This window comes from Myotis nattereri (assembly GCF_964212035.1).
Source record: "Myotis nattereri genome assembly, chromosome: 15".
NCBI lineage: Eukaryota > Metazoa > Chordata > Mammalia > Chiroptera > Vespertilionidae > Myotis > Myotis nattereri.
In genome coordinates this window covers 53,937,672-53,963,733 of record NC_138090.1, presented here as the reverse complement: position 1 = coordinate 53,963,733, position 26,062 = coordinate 53,937,672, and the positions used below count along the sequence as shown (strand labels likewise).

At 44.3% G+C, this 26,062-nt stretch overlaps 1 protein-coding gene across 1 annotated transcript in view; it reads left to right on the top strand.

Moving 5' to 3' along the window:
* LOC308530465 (uncharacterized protein) overlaps nt 1-25,017 on the top strand; it is a 33,730-nt gene extending 8,713 nt beyond the window's left edge. Inside the window, exons 2-5 of the mRNA XM_081107134.1 lie at nt 9,888-9,974; nt 12,163-12,289; nt 21,329-21,402; nt 22,514-25,017. Of these exons, the coding sequence (XP_080963260.1) occupies nt 9,960-9,974; nt 12,163-12,289; nt 21,329-21,402; nt 22,514-24,280 (1,983 nt within the window). The 5' untranslated portion in view covers nt 9,888-9,959 and the 3' untranslated portion in view covers nt 24,281-25,017. The remainder of the gene's footprint in view (nt 1-9,887; nt 9,975-12,162; nt 12,290-21,328; nt 21,403-22,513) is intronic.
* Nucleotides 25,018-26,062: the final 1,045 nt, after the last annotated feature.

The following is a 26,062-nucleotide window of genomic DNA, read 5'->3' as shown; positions in this document are numbered from 1 at the left end:
AGATGTAAGCTGGCAAGGTCCTTGCACCTGAAGGGGCTAGCAAGGCTGGGACCCTTACCCACACAGTTTTCCCAGACTTGTTTGGATGGCGGTTATCAGTAGAATATGAGCAACCTTTGTAGAATGAGAACAGCCTTTCATGGCTTACCAAGAAGTCTGTTACTATTTACTGAGATATGCTGTACTGAGAACTTGTCCTTCTGCTGTGTCCTCCCTTAGAGATTAAGAGGAACAAAGAATATGTTCCTCTGGACAGACCTCCTATTCAGTGTGTTGTGTATAAATAGGATTGTATAGCTAATAAACTCGCTTCAGTTCCTCCAGAGCTGGAGTCCTCCCGACCCCGCTTTCCTGTCTGTCTTTCTTTTCTCAATTCCCACCTCCCTGCCTCAGCCTGGCTCAACCTCTCAGGCTGGCCCTGACAAAGCAGACATTGTCCCTTGGGTTAGAGGGCATTCTGTCTTCAGTTTGTCCAGAATTTATATTCTACTTTGGGGTGAAAAGCTCTAAATCAGAGATTTCCTTTTTTTTTAATCTCATGGCACACATGAACTAATTACTGAAATTCAGTGGTCCACAAAATATATATTTTGCCAAACTTACCCAAAAAAGTATGGTTTTGATTCATGCACACCAAACATCTATTACTGTGTTGGCTGTTATCACTTATTTTATTCAACAATCTACGGGTTATGTAGTCTGTGCTATTGACTAAATAGCCAAGTGTTGCTTTTTCAAAAAAATCTCTGGCAGCACACAAGTTTGCTTGTGTGACCCTCCGGTTGATAATCACAGCTTTACATATGAAATTCATCTTTTCTACTGTGTCATTTAAGACCACATTTTCCTTATTGATTTGTCTGGGCGATCTATCCATTGATGTGAATGGGAAGTTAAACTTCCCTACAATGACTTTACTAATTAACTTGAAAATGCCAATAAGTAGACCTGGCCGGGGGAGGGAGGGTGGGAACGGGAGGAGAGAAGTGGAGCGGAGCTCAATGCCAAGCCTTGGTCCCTCCTCACAAAAAAGAAAAGAAATTTTCTTTAAAAAAGAAAGAAAATGCCAATAACTATTTATCTATCAATATTCACTCACAATATAAATGGGTAACTGAATGGATAAGAGAACAAGACACTTAACATATGCTGTCTACATGAGCCCAACTTCATATTAAAAGACACATCATGAAAGTAAAGGGTTGGGCTGTAACCGGTTTGGCTCAGTGGATAGAGCGTCGGCCTGCGGACTGAAAGGTCCCAGGTTTGATTGCGGTCAAGGGCATGTACCTTGGTTGCGGGCACATCCCCAGTAGGAGTGTGCAGGAAGCAGCTGATCGATGTTTCTCTCTCATCGATGTTTCTAACTCTCTATCCCTCTCCCTTCCTCTCTGTAAAATATCAATAAAATATATTTTAAAAAATAAAAAGGAAGTAAAGGGTTGGAAAAAAAGTTATCTCATGTCTACCTTTGTGCCACAAAGAAAGTACTCTGCAGAGAATGTTGCTCTGGTGAGAGCTCTAATCCTGGACTGTGTACATGTAATAGGCATGAGAATAACCGTGCTCAGAGTTAGCTGACCCATGCGGAAGCGCTGCCTTTTCGTGAGGTCAGCACGTAAACAGTTTTTCATTCCCCAGAAATTTGTTTTGGAAGGAAAAGTAAAAGGAGACATTCTATATTATGATCAATGGCCCATTAATGACATTATAGGGATTACTAAATTAATAACATTCATTTGACAATGTATGCCCGGAACTCAAAGACTTCAAAGATCACAACTTAATATCAATATATTTATCTGTTGAAAAATAGATTAATTAAAATTTTTCTCCCACAGTGTTGGAAGGTACCTGATATTATCAGGTGCCTAACCATGAATGGACATCTGTGTCTGTCTCTGACACTTCCCTCCTCTACAATAGAAATCAGAATTTTCAAAAATGAACAGCCCAAACATCATAAATAGACAGCCATCCGAAGACACTGGTGTGGCCTTTCATATGAATGTTACTGCTAATAGTAGTAGTAATTAATAATAATAGGCTTCTTTCAAGCCTACATATTTGTATCACAGCTATTAATATTACTGAAGATGTATTTTTGCCCTTAAACTATAACAGCAGTTCTCAACCTTTGGGTCAGGACCCCTTTTGGGGTTGAATGACCCTTTCACAGGGGTCGCCTAAGACCATCTGAAAGCACATATAGAATTACATATTGTTTTTATGATTAATCACTATGCTTTAATTATGTTCAATTTGTAACAATGAAAATACATCCTTTATATCATATATTGACATTATGATTCATAACAGTAGCAAAATTACAGTTATGAAGTAGCAACAAAAATAATTTTATGGTTGGGGGTCACCACAACATGAGGAACTGTATTAAAGGGTCGTGGCATTAGGAAGGTTGAGAACCACTGAAGTATAACAAAATACAATGCTAAACACAATATATAATAAAACGTGAAGCATAATAACTTATAAATTAAAACTAATCTATTGTGCTGGGCCAGTGTGGCTCAGTTATTGAGCATAGTCCTAGGAACTGGGAGGTCAGGGTTCCATTCCAGGTTGGTGCGCATGCCAGGGTTGCAGTCTCCTCCGCAGGGAGGGGCATGCGGGAGACAGCTGACCCAGGATTCTAGGTCATCATTCACGTTGCACTGTTTCCCTCTCCTTTCCTCTGAAATTGCTTGTTATACTTAATAGAGGCCCATGAAACTTGACTGCCTTCCATTTACGTTACTTTCTCTTTAGAAAGAAAAACAACTGGCCTTAACTGTCATCCAAGGTTACTTTTCTTTCTCCAACCCCAATGGTCCATTATTTATGAAGAAAAACACTCAGCCTGAGCCTTCCCAGTACCAGGGCACCTCATTATCCTACAAACAGTTGGCTCCTCCGTACTTCCTTTGGGTTGATTTATGTCTCAAAGGGAATGTGTCAATGAAAAGGGGACTCATGCTAACAACAAGCTCATTGAAGGCCTGCATGTCAGCCTTTCAAAGTCAGAGACCTAAAGTAAACAGAAAGGATGTTCTGAAATGAAAATCTTTTTAAAAGCAGTTTATAGCAGGTAGTCAGTGTGGGAAACCCCTATTGTGTTCACTGGCAGAGAAGTATAGACAGAGAACCCGGATGGCTGGTGACCCTTGAAGCCCTAGGAAAGGTCAGAGCTGTGCACCCAGTTAGTCCAGACAATGGTAGCTGAAGCAACTCCCCCACCAGATAAGTCATGTAAATCCTTATTGATAAAATAATCTGCCTATTACTGGAAATTGCCTGCTGATGGGCTAGTGTCTGTGTGTTACTGGAAATTGCCTGCCTAAGGGCTATGCTATGGGTGTATCCCAGATCAATAAAAGCTTGGTGAGGCCTGAGCACCAGTGGAAGTCCTTCCCCTTGAGTTGGACTTACCTGCCTGGCCCCCCAATATTTCCAAATTATCTCTTGTCTCTTCTCTTTCATTTGTGTGAGGCTCCTCTTCCAGATCCTGAACCCTGAACCATGCGAGACGTGGAGGGAAACATTTACAAGTCAGGTCCTAGGCAAGAATATTTCTTTTTTCTTTTTTAATTTATTGATTTTTTACATAGAGGAAGGGAGAATAGAGAGTTAGAAATATCGATGAGAGAGAAACATTGATCAGCGGCCTCCTGCACACCTCCCACTGGGGATGTGCCCGCAACCAAGGTACATGCCCCTGACCGGTATCAAACCCGGGACCTTTCAGTACGCAGGCCGACGCTCTATCCACTGACCCAAACCGGCCAGGGGGCAAGAGTATTTCTTAACAAGAGGGAATCCTTACCTAAGCCTGTCTATTGTCTTTTGCCGCCAGGATAACATTCCTTGGGAATATCAGGGTAACTCCCCCTTTTCCAGAGCCCTCAGGACACAGCCAGTGCACCAGGGGAAAACCATAAACCCTCTCATGGTTATTATCTTAATTGTTCACTGTTAGTAGGGTGTGTACACTTACATAAAACACATGTATGTACCACCAATGGATTTTGTATAATTCACTTGCATCTTCTCTTTTAATTATAATAATTAAAGCGTAATATGCAAGTCGACTGAATGACCCAACAGCAGAACAACCCCCTAGACAACCTTCTGGATGACCACATATGAGACCAACGGGTGCCAAGCCCTCCAAGTGGATGAGATGAGATTTGTTGAGGGCCCCCAACCTCGCTCCATGATCACCTAGCAGAGGAAGGTCCAGGACACTGGCCAGCTGGGAAATCGATCACCTGAGGAGCTCCACAATTGCCCCTAAGAGGAAGGCCCAGGCCACCCAAGAGGTGGGGGTGGTAGAACAATCCATCACATATTCCTGGCCGGGTGGGCAGGGCCTATCTCTTTGGGGTGATTGATGGTGGAGCCCTGTGATAGGCAGCCCCAAAGAGGGAGGCCCGGGCTACCAGGCTGCAGCACTGTGCCGGGTGGGCCAGGCGTATCTCTTTGGGGCGATCAATCCCTGGCTCCCAGACTGTGATAGGGCACAGGCCGAGATGAAGGACCCCCTCCATGTGCACAAATTTCATGCACTAGGCCTCTAGTAATGTATAAAATAAAATACACAACTGCTGTTCTCTGGAACATTATCTCAAAGTGTTGAAATTTTGCTTCTCAGCACTTGTGGACAGTTTGGCTCAAATAAAATCCCCAAAATTCTTTATTGTTTTGAATGTTTCTTATGTTTACGGGAAGATGTTAAGCTATAAGGAATCGGACAATGTATTTGATGGAGAGCTCAACGTCACTAAACATCATTCAATATACATCTAAGAGAAACCTTAAAGGTATAATGTGTGTGGGAAAGATCTTATCCAAAACTGCATCGTTGAAGGTTCCCCATAATATGACTTTGGAAAGCCGTGTTCCAAATGACAGGAGTGATGATTGTCAGGAGGAAAACAGAAGGCCTTTCTTTTTCTTTCCTGTAACCTTCCATTCACTATGAAAAGCACCTGATAATTACCCACAGAGATGGCTGACTTCCTTAATTCCAGCTGCCTCTTCTTTAATGGCAAGACAGAGGGGCTGAGAGAGTAGGCTGCCTTTCCCCCTCAGCCCTCCTCACTGAGGTTTGAATGACTCAGGGGAAATTGGAGGCCTGTAGTTTCTACTGTCCAACCCAATCTGCCCCACTTTTGAATTCTCTGAAACTTCACTATAAGAATGTTACCGCTGCCCTAACCAGTTTGGCTCAGTGGATAGAGCATGATGGTGAACCTCGTGAGCTCAGCGTGTCAGCATTTTGAAAAACCCTAACTTTACTCTGGTGCCGTGTCACATATAGAAATTTTTTGATATTTGCAAGCATAGTAAAACAAGGATTTAGATTTTTGATATTTATTTTATATATTTAAATGCCATTTAACAAAGAAAAATCAACCAAAAAAATGAGTTCGCGTGTCACCTCTGACACACGTGTCATAGGTAAGCCATCACCGGGATAGAGCAGTCTCTGCAGTTTCAAGGGTCCCAGGTTTGATTCCGGTCAAGGGCATGAACCAGACCAGATGTGTGGTTGCCAGCACATCTCCAGTAGGGAGTGTGTAGGAGGCAGCTGATCGATGTTTCTCTCTCACTGATGTTTCTAACTCTATCCCTCTCCCTTCTTCTCTGTAAAAAAATCAATAAAATATATTTTAAAGAAGAGAAAAAAAAGAATGTTACCAGATTGTGAAGATCCTGGGAAAGACCCCTCCCTGGGACACCTGCAGCTGAAGGGCAGACCAGCCAGTAGCTCTAAGCACAGCCCCTGGGAGCTGGGAAACTTCTGTGTGAATTCCCCAGTTCCCTCCTGTTTAGTCCCACCTGCAGGAGCCAGCTCCAGAGACATGGTGAGACTTTAGGAAATTGCATTGCATTCTCTCACCATGGCCTGAGACCAGAGTGTTGGTGTCAGCCCCGAGGGGGTGACTAGGTTTCCTTTAGGGTACAAGTATGTGCTATGCAGTGGTTCTCAACCTTCCTAATGCCGAGACCCTTTAAAACATTTCCTCATGGTGTGGTGACCCCCAATTTCATTGTTACAAATTGTACATAATTAAAGCGTAGTGATTAATCACAAAAACAATATTTAATTATATGTGTGTCTTCTGATGGTCTTAGGCGACCCCTGTGAAAGGGTCGTTCGACCTCCAAAGGGGTAGCGACCCAGAGGTTGAGAACCAATGCTAGGGACAGGGTGCCGTGCAGGTGTCCCTCAAGAGGAGGGGAGGCAGGATTTGGTCAAGGGAGTCCAGGGAGGATTTTTCTTTTTTTTTTTTTCAGGGAGGATATTTCAACAGTGGATTAGTGGGCAAACTTTTTGACTCCAGAGCCACAATGGGTTCTTAAACTGGACCGGAGGGCTGGAACAAAAGCATGGATGGAGTGTTTGTGTGAACTAATATAAATTCAAAGTAAACATCATTACATAAAAGGGTACGGTCTTTTTTTTTTTTTTTTTAGTTTTATTCATTTCAAACGGGCCGGATCCGGCCCGCGGGCCCTAGTTTACCCAGGGCTGGTTAGGGGGCGGCCACTTCCTATGTTGCCTCTGGGGGTGTCGCCTCTCAGGCTACAGCTGGGCAAACAAAGAAAGTTTAGCCTGCCCCTAGCGCCTGCCCCTCCCTCCCTCTGACCCTGCACAGGCGGGGCCACGTGGCTGGCTCCACCCCCAAACCCCATTCCCCACGCCCCTCCCTGCATCGGACCGCTCAGCTCAGGCCCCGGCCCCGCCCACCCCGCAGGGAGGCGCATGCGCAGTTCCTTGCAGACGCGGAACCGGCTGTGGAGGGGGAGGTGGCGGTTCCCCCTGAGGAGGGTGTTTGTCTTTAAAGCTGACGCTCCCCGTCCCCCTCCCCGCAGGGAAGGCTGAGGGCGCTGCCGGCGCTGAAGTCCCTGTTGGGGTCCCCGCCCCGGAGGCTCTCAGCGGTGAGTCCGCGTCCCGGGAGGCTGCGCGGTGCGGGCGCCACGTGCCTTTGGGAGGAAACGGAGGCCCCGGCCCGGGGTCTCTCCGCCTGTGGCTGTGGCCACCGCCTGCCGCGCGGTTTTCCCGCTGAAAACCGTTCCCGGGGCCGCCGGTGCTCCCCGCGGGGCTGAGAGTCTGCGTGAGGGGGTTCCCGCCCTTTGCGCCCCTCCCCCCGCCGGGCGCTTTCCGCCGAAAGAGCCCGGATGGCTCCCGGCCTGGGGTTCTGCACCCCCCTCCTAGGCCCACCCCCATTGAATAAGGGGTCTGCCTGCCCGGGGAGCACAGTGTCCATGGGGGGGCTCAGGAGGGAGGACGCGGTGTCCCCTGAAGAGGCGACCTGCCCGCGGGGAGGGGCTTTGTGGGCGCGGTGACTGCGGGGGGCGGGGGCCCAGGCTGGGGGGTCAGGAGAGGGAGTGAGAGACAGACACGTGGGCGGGAGAGAGGGCAGCGAGGGCTCCACAGAGAGGGGCCCATAGGGGATGTGGGGGGGACTGGACGGCGACGGTAGGAGTGAGGGGGTCACTCGGGAAAGTGGCCTGAGGAGGAAGGAAGTGGAGACACAGGGAGGAGGGGGAGCCCAGAGAGAGGAAGGGGGGCTGAGAGGGAGCGGGTCCTGGGGAGCAGAAGTGGGGGCCGCACAGGAGGAGGCACTTGAGACAGAGACTCTGGTTCAGAGGAGAAGAGTTGGGGAGCGAGTGCAGGGACAGAAAGGGGGGCTCAGGGATGGGGGAGCAGAGGGAGCAGCCCTGAGTCAGCAGCTGTGGGAGCGGACAGACGGGAACAGGCAGCAGAGGGGCCGCGGGCGTGGGGAGGGGGAGACGCAGACGTGTGTGGAGATGGAGCCTCAGAGACCGGGAGACAGAGCCCCTGAAGGGAAGTAGGTTTCAGGAGTTTCATGGTCCAGGTGTAGGACAGACAGACAGAAAAGGGGAGAGAAAGCAGGGGGGAGGGGGACACAGGAAAGGACCGCAGTGGAGGGAAAGGGAGCAGGAGACAGAGACAGATCCACAGACAGAAATACATGTAGTGGGAGGAAGGAACCCTGATCTGGGTGAGGGGTGAGCTAATGGGATTTTCATGATTTAGTTTTGAAATATATCAACTTGTGGAGTACGTGTCTATATACAGTGGGGCCCTGACTTACCAGTGTCCTGACTAATGAGTTTTTCAAGATACAAGCCCACTGTCGGCCGATTTTTTGCTTTGAGTGGCGAGCTAAAATTCGGGTTACAAGCCAGCTTCAGATACCCCACCACTGGTTGGCACAGTGAACGCCACAACATCAGCCCAGCATCACGTGTCTCACGCGCTCACATTAAGGTTTGACATGCGAGTAATTTGAGTTACGAGCTCCGTCACGGAACAAATTAAACTCGTAAGTCAAGGCCCCACTGTATGTATGTGTATGTCTGTGCATATATATATGTATATATATACACACACACACATATATTTTTTAAAATATATTTTTATTGATTTCCTAGAGGCAAGGAGACGGAAAGAGAGACTAAAAAGTCAATGACTAGTGACAATCATTGGTCATCTGCCTCCTGCCCACCCCTAACTGGGGATCTAACATGCAACCTGGCTATATGCCCTGACTAGGAATCTAACTATGACCTCCTGATTCATAGGTCCAAGCTTCACCACTAAGTCATGCTGCCTAGCTGTGCCTATATATTTAATTTAACAACTGAATTGTTACAGTTTTACAGATTTGAATGAGAATGACAAATATCCAGTTTATAAAGCTTGGGAGTCCTATACAGTAAAGTGGTGATATGCAAATTAACTGTCATGCCGTCACAAGATGGTTGCCCCCATGTCATCACAAGATGGCTGGCAGGGGAGGGCAAGTGGGGTTTACCGGTCCTGCAGGGGAGGGAAGTTAGGGTCGACTGGGCTGATAGGGGAGGAAAGTTGGGGGCGACCTGGTTGGCAGGGGAACACTAGGCATCCATCATGCTGGCAGAGGAGTGGTTAGGGGAGATCAGGCAGGCAGGTAGGCAAGCTGTTGGAAGGAAGCAGTCCAGATTGTGAGAGGGATGTCTGACTGCTGATTTAGACCCAATCCCAGGGATCTGGCCTAAACTGGCCATCGGATATCCCCTGAGGGGTCTCAGATTGGAGAGGGCACAGGCTGGGCTGAGAGATACCCCCACTCCAGTGCGCTGAGCCTCTAGTTTTATAATCATTAGCTTCCAATTGCAGTCCTTATTCACTCAAAGGGGTGAGACTTGACCTTTGGTTATGGGTCCCTTGTCATTTCCTGGGATTGCAAAGACTGGGTGACCTTGCATGTGTCACCATTTAATGCTTTTTCAAGGAATTTTAGAAGCCTTAGCTTTGTTGCTGTGGTGCTTTCTGTTTGTGTGTGTTTCTTCAATGGATTTACTCTTTCTATGTCTGGCACTTAATTTATTATTTAAAAACATCCTGAGATAAATCCTCTGGGTCTTCTCAGATCCCCTGAGGTGCTTTAAGAAATGCCCTCAGGAGCACTCTCCCCACAGAGTTGGTCAGCTGCTCTGGATGGGGAATCATTGGTTACTGAGGTGCACCAGGTGATGAAAGGTGAGGACAGGGATTAGCAGGTTTTCAGGATTCCTTCCTGAGATTGAGGAGCAGAGTTTGTTCAGGGGAGGGAAGGGGGTGCTCTGTTTGGTTTGGGGGGTCAGGACAACAGCTCATGTTTTCATTTCTGTAGGAGTTTGTGGATGTGTTTTGGTGGAGAGATACATGAAGGTGGAAAAACACACCTCACAGTGTGGTCTCCATACAGGAGCTCATTGTTCCGGACTGTCCTGTGACAATGGCTGGAGGGGGTGGCCTTTTCTGCATTTTAAGGTCCTTCTGACTTTGAATGAGATGAGCTGATTAAGACGCTGTGCTTCCTTCTTTGAAGGCCCATTCTGTAACTCCTCAACATAGTGTCACCTGAGAAAACAACCCAGACCCCTATCAGGACCAGGACCAAATGGCTGCTTCTCAGGTAAAAGATGTGTCCTATGCCTGAAGTTATGTTTGCTTTTCTCTAACAGCTGTGATTAATTTCTCTACTTCTGATGTTCTTTTTTTTTTTTTTAAATATATTTTATTGATTTTTTACAGAGAGGAAGGGAGAGAGATAGAGAGTTAGAAACATCGATGAGAGAGAAACATCGATCAGCTGCCTCCTGCACATCTCCTAGTGGGGATGTGCCCGTAACCCAGGTACATGCCCCTGACCGGAATCGAACCTGGGACCTTTCAGTCCGCAGGCCGACGCTCTAGCCACTGAGCCAAAACGGTTTCGGCAACCTCTGATGTTCTTGCCTTTGCAGGTTGTTTTTCTTTCCTTATTTCATTACTTTATTCATCCCTAGAGGCCTGATGCACGAAATTCATGCAAGGGTTAGAGGGTCCCTCAGCCTGTCCTGCCCCCTCACACATTCCGGGACCCCTTGGGGAATGTCCAAAAACCGGCAGTTGGACATCTGTCTTGTAATCCAGGACGCTGCATGCCTGGTGACCATACTTTTCATCCAGGTGAAAGGCACCTTGCTGTTATATGGGCAGCTACATTTTTTTGCCCTGAGTATAATAAGTATATAACATGATCTTTCTGAGGCAGTAGTACCATTTTCCTCTTCATTATGGGTAGAAAAACTGAAGCAGAGAGAAGTAATTTGCTTTGTCCCACAGTTAAAAGTTATGAGAATCAGTGTTGAGCACAAAATCTGTAAACTAGAGTCCAGGCATGTCATCACTGCATCATCCAGTTTTTTCAGCGTTAGAATATCCTTTCCCGGCTTAAATTTTTAAATCTAAGAAACTGTTCCCTCAATATAGGGTAGGATCCCTAAGCCTGGCCGACAATCATGGCTGATCTGTGTTGTGACCGATGAGGCAATTGGACACTCTTGGTTCACCCCTTTATGGGCTTTATACACAGTCTTGTTGTGCTTAAGCCTTGATTTTTGTAGGCATCACTGGGAGGAATTGACCTCCAGGTCAATTGGCTGTGAGAATCAGCTGTGTCTGCAGTGGGAGAACTTCTGTGCTGGAGACACCCTTCTGGGGAAGACTTGCTTCAATGGGGCTTTGGTGCTCAGTGAGTTTGCCCCCTGAGTGTGTCCTTTATGGTTCCACGGAGCTGCAAACTGGATGGTCCCACTGTGACATCTGGGTACATTGGCTCCTGGATCTCTAGGGAGTTGCTAATCTAGCCTTTGCCTGAGGCTATCCAGCAAAAGCCTCCCTGCAGGGCTTGGGCGGGGCAGGTCCCACTGGATCAACAGGGCGAGGCTAGCAGTTATGGCTGCTCTCAGTCTTGCCCTCAGAGGCTCTGCTTCTCAGTGTCCAGGTACTCGCTGTAAACCCCTCGGAGAGAAAGCTGCCCTCGAGTTCCGACAGATGCCAGACAGTCCTGCTTCTCCTGTATGAGTCTGGGTCCCTAGAGACCCGCCCAGAACTGGAGCTCAGAGCCTGAGACTCCCTCCCGATTGAAAACAACAATCTCGCCTTTAGCCGCCAGCCCGCTCCGCATGCACCTCCGCACCTCAGTATTTTACTTCCGTCCTGAGCCTCCTCTGAGTCTCGGTATGCTTTTCTCTTTCCTTCTAGTTGTAGAATTTTTCCATTAAACCATCTTGATTTCATAGTTGTAAAATGTGTGTCTCTGAGCCTAAACTGTTAACCTTATTGCAGCTATTTTTTTCCTTTTTCCCCCCCGAAATACATTTTTATTCATTTCAGAGAGGGAGAGGTAGAGAGAGAGAGAAACTTCAATGATAAAAGCGAATCATTGATTGGCTGCCTCCTACACACCCCACACTGGGGATTAAGTCCGCATCCTGGTCGTGTGTCCAGATCAGGAATCAAACCAGAGACCTTTTGGTGCATGGGTTAGCAAGGCAAAACTGAGCCACATCAGCTGGATCAGGCAGAATAATCTTGTTCTAAGATTACTCATAGTAAATTTCCTGAAACATTAATTTGTACCGTGGATTGGTGGGCATGTGTCATCCTCATGTGTCAGTGTTAGAAAACACATCAGAGAATGTTACTGGTCAAAATGATCTATTAAATAATTCAGGATACTCCCCTAGGTCCAAACCTCTTCTCCTGACACTGTTTTCATGTTGGGTGACATTATGAACTCTTCTGGTGACCTCTTGGTAAATGTGTTTTTCTTTCAGGAACCATTGACCTTTAGGGATGTGGCCATAGATTTCTCTCAGGAGGAGTGGGAATGCCTGGACCCAGCTCAGCAGAAATTGTATATGGATGTGATGTCAGAGACCTACAGCAACTTGGCCTCCCTGGGTAAGGCTGACTCTTTCCCAAGTTCCTACTCTACCTGCAGTGTTTGCTTTCCTTTATTATTTTAACATCTCTAGGAGCTGTTGCTTTCTGTGTTAGATTCTAGCTCTCAAGGAACAAATTGGGCCGTAGCTGGTTTGGTTGAGTGGATCGAGCGCCTGCCTGCAGATTGAGAGGTCCCAGGTTCCATTCTGTTCAAGGGCAAATATGAGGATGCGGGCTTGCTCCCCAGTAGAGGGCGTGCAGGAGGCAGCCGATCAATGATTCTCTCTCATCATTGATGTTTCTATCTGTCCCTCTCCCTTCTTCTCTGAAAGTAACAAAAATATATATTTTTTAAATAGGGGAACAAATCGGGGGGTCCTTGCGATAGAAAAGAAACGCTTTGTGATGTATGTGAATTAGGAACTCGGTGTTTGTACACTTTCCATGTTATATACACTAATTAAGTTACTAACAGAAAATAGGATTCCTATGGTTTAGGGTTCTCTGCGCTTCCTGGACTTGTAAGTCTATTTCTTTCATCAGGTAGGAGAAGTTTTCTGTCATTATTTCTTGAAATAGGTTTTCTTTTTTTTTTTTTTTTTTAATTAAATCTTTATTGTTCAGATTATTACATTTGTTCCTCTTTTTCCCCCCATAACTCCCCTCCTCCCAGTTCCCGCCCCACCCTCCGCCCTCACTCCCCACCCACTGTCCTCATCCATAGGTGCACGATTTTTGTCCAGTCTCTTCCCGCATCTCCCACACCCCTATCCCCCCCAAGAATAGTCAGTCCATTCCCTTTCTATGTTCCTGATTCTATTATAATCACCAGTTCATTCTGTTCATCAGATTATTTATTCACTTGATTCTTAGATTCACTGGTTGATAGATGCATATTTGTTGTTCATAATTTGTATCTTTACCTTTTTCTTCCTCTTCCTCTTCTTAAAGGATACCTTTCAGCATTTCATATAATCCTGGTTTGGTGGTGATGAACTCCTTTAGCTTTTCCTTATCTGTGAAGCTCTTTATGTGACCTTCAATTCTGAATGATAGCTTTGCTGGATAAAGTAATCTTGGTTGTAGGTTCTTGGTATTCATCACTTTGAATATTTCTTGCCACTCCCTTCTGGCCTGCAAAGTTTCTGTTGAGAAATCAGCTGACAGTCGTATGGGTATTCCCTTGTAGGTAACTGAGTTTCTTTCTCTTGCTCCTTTTAAGATTCTCTCTTTATCTTTTGCTCTTGGCATTTTAATTATGATGTGTCTTGGTGTGGTCCTCTTTGGATTCCTTTTGTTTGGGGTTCTCCGCGCTTCTTGGACCTGTAAGTCCATTTCTTTCACCAGGTGAGGGAAGTTTTCTGTCATTATTTCTTCAAATAGGTTTTCAATATCTTGCTCTCTCTCATCTTCTGGCACCCCTATAATTCTGATGTTGGTACGCCTGAAGCTGTCCCAGAGGCTCCTTACACTATCCTCGCATTTTTGGATTCTTTTTTCATTTTTCTTTTCCGGTTGGGTGTTTTTTGCTTCCTCGCATTTCAAATCATTGACTTGATTCTTGCGCTCCTCTGTTCTGCTGTCAGGAGTCTGTATAATATTCTTTATTTCAGTCAGTGTATGCTTAATTTCTAGTTGGTTCCCCAATATAACATCGAGAGTCTCATTAGTTTTCTTGTAGATCTCATTAAGTTTATCGGCGGCTTCTAAACAGTTCTTGAGAGACCTTAAAAGTGTGGTTCTGAACTCTAGATCTTCCATTGACAATTTTGTCCTGTTTCTTTGTCTCCGCATTTTGTTATGCTTCCTTGGTGCACCCCCTAGTGGTCTTTGTGCGCAGTCTTATAGTTAAATCTTGATTGTTGTAGCTAATTCCAGGGAGGGTTTGACCTCCAGGCCAAGTGGCTATGAGAATCAGCTGTGTCTGCAGTGAGAGAACTTCTGTCCTCTAGGGAGGTGCTAATCTGGCGTTTGCCTGAGGCTATCTGGCAAATGCCTCTGTGCAGGGCTTGGGCGGGGCGGGTCTCACAGGATCAACAGGGTGGGCCGGAGAGAGCAGTTATGGCGGCTCTCAGTCCTGTCCCCAGGGGCTCTGCCTCTCTGAGTCCCAGCACCCGCTGCAAAGCTCGGAGAGAAAGCTGCACTCGGTCTGACCGAAGCCAGGCAGTCCCACTTCTCCCGTTTGAGTCTGGGTCCCTAAAGACTTGCCCGGATCTGGAGCTCAGAGTCTGCGACTCCCTCCCGATTGAAAACGCCAACCGCACCCTCCGCCGCCAGCCCGCTCCGCGCACTCCACACCTCAGAATTTGACTTCAGCACTGCGCCTCCTCTGAGTGTCCGTATGCGTTTCTCTTTCCTCCTAGTTGTAGGACTTCCACTCAGCCAGCGTTCCAGTGGTTCTGGGTGATGTCCCTTCCGTCTTTTAGTTTCACTTTTGAAGTAGTTGTTCAAAGCAGCAAACTCCGGCGTTAACCTATGCCGCCATCTTGGTTCTCCTTGAAATAGCATTTCAATATCTTGCTCTCTTCTTCTGGCACCTCCATAATTCGGCTGTTAGTACACTTGAAGTTGTCCCAAAGGCTCCTTACACTGTCTTCATAATTTTGGATTCTTTTTTCTTGTTGCTTTTCCGTTTGGGTGTTTTTTGCTTCTTTGTATTTCAAATCTTTGATTTGATTCTTGGGATCCTCTAGTGTGCTGTTGAACCTCTGTATATTATTCTTTATTTCAGTCAGTGTATGCTTAATTTCTGATTGGTCCTTTTTCATATCTCCGAGGGTCTCACTAAATTTCTCAGGGGTTTCTACAAGATTCTTGAGTAGCCTTATAACCATGGTTTTGAACTCTATATCCAGTAGTTTGCTTTCTTCCATTTCTTTCGTTTGTGACTTGTTTCTTTGTTTCCGCATTTTGGCTGCTTCCCTGTGTTTGTTTCTATGTACTGGGTAGCTGCTAAGCCTCCTTGAGTTGATAGAGTGGCCTTGTGTGGTAAGTGTCTTATAGGGCCCAGTGGCTCAGCCTCCCCAGTCACCTGAGGTGGACGCTCTTGGTGCACCCCTTTGTGGGCTGTTTGCACAGTCCTGTTGTAGTTAACCCTTGATTGCTGTTGGTATCACTGGGAGGAGTTGACCTTTAGCCCAACTGGCTGTGATGACCTGCTGTGTCTACACTGGAAGATCTGTTGTGCAGGAGATACCCTTATGGGGCAGGACTTGTTTCAGTGTGGCTTTCATGCTCACTGAGTCTGCCCTTTGAATATTTCTCTTATGGATGTGAAGAGTTGTAATCCGGTATGGTCTCATTCTGACCACTGGGTACACTGGCTCTTCGATGTCCAAGGAGGTGTAAATTCAGCCACTGTCTGGGGCCGCCCAGCAGGAGCTACAGAGGCATCTGCAGATTCCTCCTCTTTGTATGAGGTTTTGAAATGCCCATACGAGGCCCAGCTGTGAAGCAAGGCAGGCTGCTGCTGCCGGGCCTTGGGCCTTCTTTTGGAAGCTCTGGGGCTCTCTGACCTAGCTGTGGTTTCTTTTGGTATGCCAATCTTATTTTTTTGTAGTCTTATTTTTTTATTTTTAAACTTCTTTGTTATGCCTAGGAAGATATATGCAAACCACTATTTTTAAGAGTGATGGTGAAGTTCATTGACAATGTTTTCTTTCATTGTTTTCATGGTTTCAGGTCTTATATTTTAGTTGTTATTCCCTGCTGAGTACATTTTGGTACATGGCCTATGAATGGGATCTAGTTTTATTATTTTTGCATGTATCTGTTCCATTTTTGTCTCCCTACTTGGTGAAGAATCTGTCTTTACCTATTGTGTGTTCTTGCCTGTTTTCTTGTAGACTAGTAGCCCAGTGCACAAAAATTTGTGCACTTGGGGGTGAGGGTGAGGAGTGGGGCCAGACCCCTCAGCCCGACCTGTACCCTCTGTCATGTTCTGGGACCCCGGCCACTCCTGGCCTAGGCACAGGCCTACAGGCTTGGTGCGGCCTGGCTCTCAAAGCTTGATTTTATCAAGAGAACAAAGTCGGCGTTAGTTACAGCCCTCACAGAACCCAGTACACGGCATCTGTGCATACAAGTGTCTTGTTCATGTGCCTGCTTCACCCTACTGAATTACTAACATCCTGAGGACATAGCTCTGTCTTACCCTGCTTCAACTTCAGTGCCTGCCCTGGTGCCAGGGACCTAAGAGGATTTGCTGAGTGAGTGAGTGAATGAGTGAATGAATGAGTGAATGAATGAGCGAGTAAGTGAAGAAGCAAACAGCTACCAGGCGGGAACGTCTGCTGCGTTTCCATGACAACGCAGCAGAAGTTCCGGCCCCACTCCCAGCTGCCTGAAGTCCACCCCAGGAAAGTTCCCGCCCTACTCCCAGCGGCCCTGAACCCCTCTTCTGGCTGCATAGTTAGCGCAGGGCAAAGGCGGCTGGGATGTTTGTTTTGGCTGTTCGGTGCATTAGCACCTGTCAGCCGGGGATACCCCCCCTCCGCCCCCAGGTCCTTTGTGGGCGTGGCCGGTGGTAGATGGGTGCATTAGCATCCGCCAGCCTCGGATCCCCTCGGGATGGACGTCTGTGGGTGTGACTGGTGGCGGATCAGTACATTAGCATGGGGCAGCCACGGATCCCCAAGGGAGGGCCGTTTGTGGGCCACCAGTACATTAGCATGGGGCAGCCAGGGATCCCCAAGGGAGGGCCGTTTGTGGGCGTGGCCGGTAGCCGATGGCTGCGGTCTCGCTGCCAGCCCTGGGTCTGTTTTCATACCAGCCGCCTGCAGACCCGGTCGCAAATAGCAGGCCCGGATGGCGCTGTCCTGCCCTGCCTGCAGTATGCAAATTAGCTACCATCTTTGTAGGCGGTTAACCGCCATCTTAGTTGGCAGTTAATTTGCATATCGCCCTGATTAGCCAATGGGAAGGGTAGCGAAGTTATGGTTAATTACCATGTTTGTCTATTATTAGATAGGATTAGTTAACTTTATAGCTTTGGACATTGTGTTACTCTTTTCATGTTGATTTTTATATATTCTGAATATTAACTACTTATCAGGTAATATGCTTTGTAGGATTCTTTTTCCCAAATTCACAGCTTATATTTTTAACGCACTGACAATTTGCTTTAATGTGAAGTTATTTTTATATGGTGTGTAATGCCTTTTGACTACTCTGTTTTGTTTACCTTTCCATTCAGTGATACAATATAAAACCAAATGTCATAAAAACTTTTCTACATGCCTTAGCCAGATTGAGTTAGTGGATAGAGTGTCGTGTCGGCCTGTGGACAGAAGGGTCCCGGATTCAATTCCAATGAAGGGCACATGACCAGGATGCAGGCTTGATCCCCAGTAGGGGCAATGCAGGAGGCAACCAATGAATGACTCTCTCTTAATGATTCTATCCATCTCTCCCTCTCCCTCCCTCTCTGAAATAAATAAAAATGTATTATATAAAACAAATACTTTCTATTACTTTTCTTTTAATAGATTGAGTTATTACTAGCTTTTTGTTTCAAACTTCTCTCATTCTTTTACATATACACATCTAAGTATCTCAACACTATTCGCTTTTATGAGTATGTCCTTTACTTCTTTTGTGATATAAGCACCGTTGTACAAGATTATTTTACCTCATGCGTGAGAAGCTTTAAATAGCCTTTTTATTCTACAGTGCTTCTGTTTTATAGGTGTGGTTAAACCTTACATGAGAACATATATGTTTTTTTCATTGCTTTTCAGAGAGAGTGGAAGGGTGGGAGCAAGGACCGGGAGAGAGAAGGAAGCATTGATGTGAGAGAGACACATTGACTGGCCCCCTTCTGTTCCCACTTCAACCCAGGTGCGGTAGGAATTTGCAACCGAGGCCTGTGCCCTTGAACGGGCATTCAACCCACCACCCTGAAATACACAGGATGATGCTCTAACCCTGAGCCACACTTACAAGGGCCTACCGTGCTCCTCTATTTACCCGTGTCTGAATGTGTATATTTTACTTTCTTTTTTTAAATTCTTTTCTTTTTTTAAATATATTTTGTATTCATTTTATACAGAGAGGAAGGGAGAGAGATAGAGGGTCAGAAACATTGATGAGAGAGAAACATTGATCAGCTACCTCCTGCACATCTCCCACTGGGGATGTGCCTGCAACCCAGGTACATGCCCTTGACCACAATCGAACCTGGGACCCCTCAGTCCGCAGGCCAACGCTCTATCGACTGAGCCAAACCGGTTTCAGCTATTATACTTTTTAATAACACCAGTTATGAAATATATTTTAAATCAGGAAGCGTGCCGAAACCGGTTTGGCTCAGTGGATAGAGCGTCGGCCTGCGGACTGAAATGTCCCGGGTTCGATTCCGGTCAAGGGCATGTACCTGGGTTGTGGGCATATCCCCAGTGGGAGATGTGCGGGAGGCGGCTGATCGATGTTTCTCTCTCATAGATGTTTCTAACTCTCTATCTCTCTCCCTTCCTCTCTGTAAAAAATCAATAAAATATATTTAAAAAAAAAAATCAGGAAGCATGATGCCCTTAAGGTTATACTGTCTCTCCCAAGTTTGTTTTGGGTTCCCTGCTTTCCTGTGTCATTTCATATCAATTTCAGGATGAGGATTGCTAATTTAGTGAAAAGTGTCATTGGGAGGTGGATAGTGATGGCTTTGAATGTATATGTCAACCTTGGGTACTCACGACAGCTTACACTGTTAGCACTTCAGTTTAAGATTATTGCATGTGTAGTTCAGTTATGCTGTTATTCATGTAAACAAATACTGAATTTGTTATTTTGTATTAATTTCTGTTACCTTACAGCCCTGGTTCTCAACCTGTGACTCACGACCCCTTTGGGGGTCAAACAACCCTTTCACAGTGGTCGCCTAAGACCGTAGGAAAACACATATATAATTACATATTGTTTTGTGATTAATCACTATGCTTTAATTATGTTCGGTTTGTAACAATGAAATTGGGCGTCACCACAACATGAGGAACTGTATTAAAGGTTCTTGGCATTAGGAAGGTTGAGAACCCCTGCCTTACAGGAACACTGCTGACTTCAATTGGTGGTTTTAGGTATCATGTTTTAAGGAATTATTTATATCTATATGTATAGAAATGTGGAGTCTGTGATTTACAATACAGAATTCTGTCACCTGTTAGCAGAGATAATTTTATTTATTTTCTATTTTGGTTGTGACCATGGGAACTACTTAAAATATCTTAAGGTTATAATAATGTACCTTAAACTCATGGTGTCAATTGCATACAAATCTCTGCTGGTTGCCATTTCTACCCATGTACCCACATAAGTTGATATCACATTATCTTTTGCATTGTGTCATAGCAGATATTTCAGATTTTATTTATGTTACTCATTTTTTTAATTTTTTTTAAAGACACATTTTTTTATCTCAGAGAAGAGATGGGGAAAGAGATAGAAACATCCATGATGAGAGAGAATCATTAATTGGCCGCCTCCTGCACACCCCTCACTGGGGAACGAGCCCGCAACACAGGCATGTGCCCTGACCAGTACTTAAACTGTCACCTGGTTCATAGGTAGACCCTTAAACACTGAGCCATGCTCCTCGGAATATTCCTTTTATTTTCTAAAGTTTCACAAGAGAATTCAAGGTGATAAGTGTTTCTTTATTAGAACACCACAGATTTTTAAATTTCTCTATATTTCTTCTTGTTCAACGAATTTTTATATTTTCTTTTTTTTAAATATATTGATTTTTTACAGACAGGAAGGGAGAGGGATAGAGTGTTAGAAACATCGATGAGAGAGAAACATCGATCAGCTGCCTCCTGCACACCTCCCACTAGGGAGGTGCCCACAACCCAGGTACATGCCCCTCACTGGAATCGAACTTGAGACCTTTCAGTCCACAGGCTGACGCTCTATCTATCCACTGAGCCAAACCGGTTAGGGCAATTTTTATATTTTCATCTCTTCTTGTGTAGAATTTTTAAATTACCTCCAGGAGTGTATTTCTTAAGGATTATTTATAGGGTAGATGTAATAATGAGAAGATCTAATAATGAGATAGTTTTGGAGCTGGAAAAGTTTTTTCCTCTCCGTTGTTGATCTGTTTTGTCAGTATTCTTGTTCAGTGGCTTTTGTTCATTTAATGCTTCAGTGTTCTACTTCGTGCCTTTTTTAGCCTCCAATAGTATTCTGCTTAGAAATCCCCTAATGATCATAGGGGAACTGTTTTATCCTTGAAAAGTTATATTTTTGTATGCTTTTTGTATTGTATTCTGAGATTCATGATATTGTCATTGTGTTTTTTTTATCTGTTCTCTCGTTCATATTGTTCTACTTAGAGTTCATTGAACTGCTTGCATTTGTATTTCACTTTCTCCAATTGTCAGGATCTTAAATGATTAACTTTTTATATAAGCTTTCTAATCCTTTTCACGATCCTGTCTTTTTGGTGTCCTCTTGGAGGTCAACTTGTCAGTGTCATAGGAGTTCCTTAAATTCTCTTCATATTTCTACATGTTTGTTGGCTTTTCTTAAATATGTACAAGTTCTTTGATTATTTTATTTTTTAAATATATCCTTATTGATTTCAGAGAGGAGAGAGAGAGAGAGAAGGAGAGAGAGAGAGAAATTTCAATGAAGAGAGAATCATCGATCACCTGCCTCCGGCATGATCGGGTATCGAGCCTTCAACTCAGGCCTGTGCCCTGCCGTGGAACCAAAGTGTGACCACCTGGTTCATAGATGGAAACTCAACCAGTGAGCCACCGCTTTCAGGCAAATTCCTTATGTTCTAAGTTCTTTATGATCCCTCATCTTTCTCTCTCCAGCAAAGAAACTGGGCATTGTGAGTGTTTTTGTAATATTGCATTAGTTTTCCAGGAGTTTTAAGGAACTCTTTGTCCCTCTTTGATGTGAGTTTTCCTCATTGAACCTATCTTTAGCTTTGACTGAATTCTTTTCATGCTCTTCGAGTACACCAAAATGTCATTTGATCAATACATGCAGTTCACTTCAAAATGCACTCTCCTGTTTGTGGAAACTTAAGAATTTGTGTGCTTTTTTTTACAGCTATGTCATCTAAAGATAACCAGGTCCTTATGCCAAAGCCCGGACTACAAGATGTATTCCCTGAAATAATACTGGTGAGATGTAAAAGGTGTCACTTTGATAATGTATACTTAAGGAGAGCCTTGGAATTTGAGGAAGAGTGTGATGAGAAGGGAGAATATTAATATAAACAGAACTAATCTGGAACACTTAGTCTAATAACATTCTAGTTATCTAAAGAGGTATTATGCATTTGGGATCTCTTACAATTAAAGTCAGTTATGCCCTGACCAGTTTGGCTCAGTGGATAGAGCACTGGCCTGCGGACTGAGAGGTCCTAAGTTCAATTCTGGTCAAGGGCATGTACCTTGGTTGCGGGCACATCCCAGTGGGAGGTGTGCAGGATGCAGCTGATTGATGTTTCTCTCTCATCGATATTTCTAACTCTCTATCCTTCTCACTTCCTCTCTGTAAAAAACCAATAAAATATATATAAAATAATAATAAATAAATAAAATAAGTCAGTTACATTGGCAGATGAGTGTGTTTCTGTATGTGAAGATTGAAAACAACTTTTTATTGTTATCCATTCTTGGAAAGGAAATCTGGAAAGGCTAGGAATTCACATATTCTTTAGTGTAAATATTTGTTTGAATTATTTAAAATGTAGGGTAGAAGTAAACATTCATGCAATAATTTCTAAAATGTATAGCTTTATAACTTACCTATTAAAATGTGCTCAACTGGGCAATCTTTTTATGTTTTTTTTAAATTAAAAAATATATTTTTGTTGAATTCAGAGAGTAAGAGAGAGAAAGAGGGAGGGGAAAACCGAAATGATGAGAGAGAATCATTCATTGGCTGCCTCCTGCATGCGTCCCACTATAGACTGATCCTGGAACTGGGCATTTGCTCTCAACGGGAACAGAACCATGATGTACTAATTCATACATCGAAGCTCAACCACTGAGCCATGCTGGCTGGGCAGTTTGGCAGTCTTTTATACAAGAATTCATTCTTCTTCCTCTGACAATTAATGTTTTGTATTTATTTTTTATCTATAATTTCAATAAATTAGGAAAGCGTTTTTTTATACAGCCATCTTGGTTTAATGAGTATAACAAAATGCTACTTATGAAAAGAGTGTACATGTTTAGTGAAATTATAACTCTCACTAAAGATCTTTCTATCTCCGATTATTACCAGAGTACACAGAAAGGAGATTTCACTTATCAATGGACTGAACATTGGAAAAATTTTAAGCAAGGGTCTTATCTTAATCATCGGACAAGTGAGCTTGCAGAGGACCATTATAAAGGTGGAAAAGTTTTTGAGCAAATGTCCAATCACAAGATACATCAGTTTATTCCTATTGTGGAGAATACACACAAAGGAAGTAAATGTGTCCAGTCTTTTCAGCAGTCTTCAAATTACACTGAACAAGAGAATGTTCATTCTGGGGAGGAGGCTTACAAATGGAATCCTTGTGGCAGAATCTCCAGTCAGATATTCAATCTAAATAAAATGAAAAAAACCCATAGTGGAGAAAAACCTTATAAATGTAAAGATTCTGGTAAAACATCTAATTGGCTCTCAGGTTGCACTGTAAATCAGAGAATTTATACTGGAGAGAAGCCTTACAAATGTACAGAATGTGACAAAGCCTTCGGTAGATCCTCATACCTTATTATGCATCAGAGAGTTCATACTGGAGACAAGCCTTATAAATGTGGAGAATGTGGCAAAGCCTTTAGCAGCTCTTCACTTCTTACTAAACATCGGAGAGTTCATACTGGAGAGAAGCCTTATAAATGTACAGAATGTGGCAAAGCCTTTAGGCAATCCTCAGCCCTTACTGGTCATCAGAGAGTTCACACTGGAGAGAAATCTTATAAATGTAGAGAATGTGGCAAAACCTTTCGTAGATACTTACACCTTATTACGCATCAGAGAGTTCATACTGGAGAGAGGCCTTATAAATGTACAGAATGTGGCAAAGCATTCAGAGACTCCTCACACCTTAATCGACATCAGAGAATTCATACTGGAGAGAAGCCTTATAAATGTACAGAATGTGGCAAAGCATTCAGGGTCTCCTCACAGCTTAATCAACATCAGAACGTTCATACTGGAGAGAAGCCTTATAAATGTGGAGAATGTGGCAAAGCCTTTGGCAGCTCTTCACTTCTTACTAAACATCGGAGAGTTCATACTGGAGAGAAGCCTTATAAGTGTACAGAATGTGGCAAAGCCTTTAGCCATTCCTCAGACCTTACTGGTCATCAGAGAGTTCACATTGGAGTGAAACCTTATAAATGTAGAGAATGTGGCAAAGCCTTTGGTAGATCCTCACACCTTATTATGCATCAGAGAGTTCATACTGGAGAGAGGCCTTATAAATGTACAGAATGTGGCAAAGCATTCAGAGACTCCTCACACCTTTATCGACATCAGAGAGTTCATACTGGAGAGAAGCCTTATAAATGTACAAAATGTGGCAAAGCATTCAGGGTCTCCTCACAGCTTAATCGACATCAGAAAGTTCATACTGGAGAGAAGCCTTATAAATGTGGAAAATGTGGCAAAGTCTTTGGCAGGTCCTCAAACCTTACTAAGCATCAGAGAATTCACACTGGAGAAAAGCCTTATAATTGTACAGAATGTGGCAAAGCCTTTAGCCAGTCCTCATCCCTTACTGGTCATCTGAGAGTTCACACTGGAGAGAAACGTTATAAATGTAGACAATGTGGCAAAGCATTCAGGGACTCCTCACAGCTTAATCGACATCAGAGAGTTCATACTGGAGAGAAACCTTATAAATGTAGAGAATGTGGCAAAGCCTTTGGTAGATCCTCACAACTTATTATGCATCAGAGAGTTCATACTGGAGAGGAGCCTTATAAATGTAGAGAATGTGGCAAAGCCTTTAGGCATTCTTCATCCCTCACTTATCATCAGAGAGTTCATAGTTGAGAGAAGTCTTACAGATGTGAGGAGTGTTGGAAGTGTTTACCAGGGAGAACTTAGTGAATATCATAGAATTCGTACTGGGATGAAACCAAATAAATGTGCAAAATATAAAAACGCCTTTCTGGGCTGTTTAGATATTACTGTACATGAGAGTCTTCCTACTAAAGAGAGTCCTTACAAACTTAGGAAATGGGCTGGAGCATTTACCCTCAAATCAAAGTTTACCGAACATCATTGATTTTATAGTGGAGGAAAGCCTATACTGTAGAAAATGTGAGAAAGCTTTTAATGTGTAGTCAAACTTAGTCAACATTTTAAGAATCATTCTAAAGAGAAACAGAAGTAATCAGAGTATTTGGCCAAAGATTTAACCATAGGTTTAATCTTCATAGAGAATGATAAAATTAGGCCTTATAAATTATGAGGCATATGTCAAAGTGTATGTATGTCATAGAGCATCTGATAATTATTACTGGATAGAAGCCCAGCAGATACAAAGAATTTCTGCCGAAACCGGTTTTGCGCAGTGGATAGAGCGTCGGCCTGCGGACTGGGTGGTCCCGGGTTCGATTCCGGTCAAGGGCATGTACCTGGGTTGCAGGCACATCCCCAGTGGGAGATGTGCAGGAGGCACCTGATGGATGTTTCTCTCTCATCGATGTTTCTAACTCTATCTCTCTTCCTCTCTGTAAAAAAATCAATATATTAAAAAAAAAAAAAGATGAAATAAAATGCCTCACAGTGTGGTCTCCATGTGTTCCTGACTCTCCTGTGACAACGGACAGGAGGGGTGGCCTTTTCCTCATTTCCAGGTCCTTCTGACTGTGAGTGTGAGATGAGCTGATTAACAGGCTGTGCTGACGTCTTTGAAGGCACATTCTGTGACTCCTCAACATAGTGTCACCTGATAAAACACCCCACACCCTGATCAGGACCAGGGCCAAATGGCTGCTTCTCAGGTAAAGGATGTGTCCTGGGTCACGGACTGTGTTTCCTTTTCCTCTGACATCTGGTGATTTATTTCTCTCCTCTGATGTTCTTGTCTTTGCAGGTTGGTTTTCTTTCCTTATTTCATTACTTTATTCAACATAGTCAATATCAGCACTTTCTATATTTCTCTTTTTTGTGTGTTTTTCTTTTTTTCCTGTCTTTTCAAAATGTATTTTTAATTGCTTTCAGAATGGAAAGGAGATGGAGAGAAAGAAATATCAATTAGGTTAGGGAATCATGGAGCAGCTGCCTCCTGCATGCACTGGGTATGGAGTTTGAAGCGTGGAGTGTGCCCTGACAAAGAATCTAAGCCTGCCATCCTGGTTCATAGGGCAGCCCTCTAATTCTCAGACACACTGTGTAGGTTATACTCCCTCCATTGTGCCAGTAACTTGTCTGCATGCATTTTATCACCCTCCCCATCTGTGGTTATAAATTTGTGTGGTTGTAAATTCTCCCCTGAGAAGATATTTTCCTACCTATTTTCCATTGACTTTTCAAGAGTGGAAGGCAGGGAGGTAGGGGCAGAAAAAAGAAAGGGAGAGAGGGAGAGAGGGTGAGTTGGGGAGAGGGAGAGTGAGAGGAGACAGAGGGAAAGGAGAGAGGGACGGGGAGAGGAAGCATTCCTACCTTTAATCAGTGACTTTCAACTACTCAAAATGTCCCTTTTGTGACAGATCATACTTGGAAGGCAGCCATGTCTAACATCCCTATTGGGATGGGGTCAGAGGCTGGAAATGTCCCTCTTGTTAGAGGCTGAGGTATCAGTAAAGAAGGCAAATGCAGGTTTTAGTT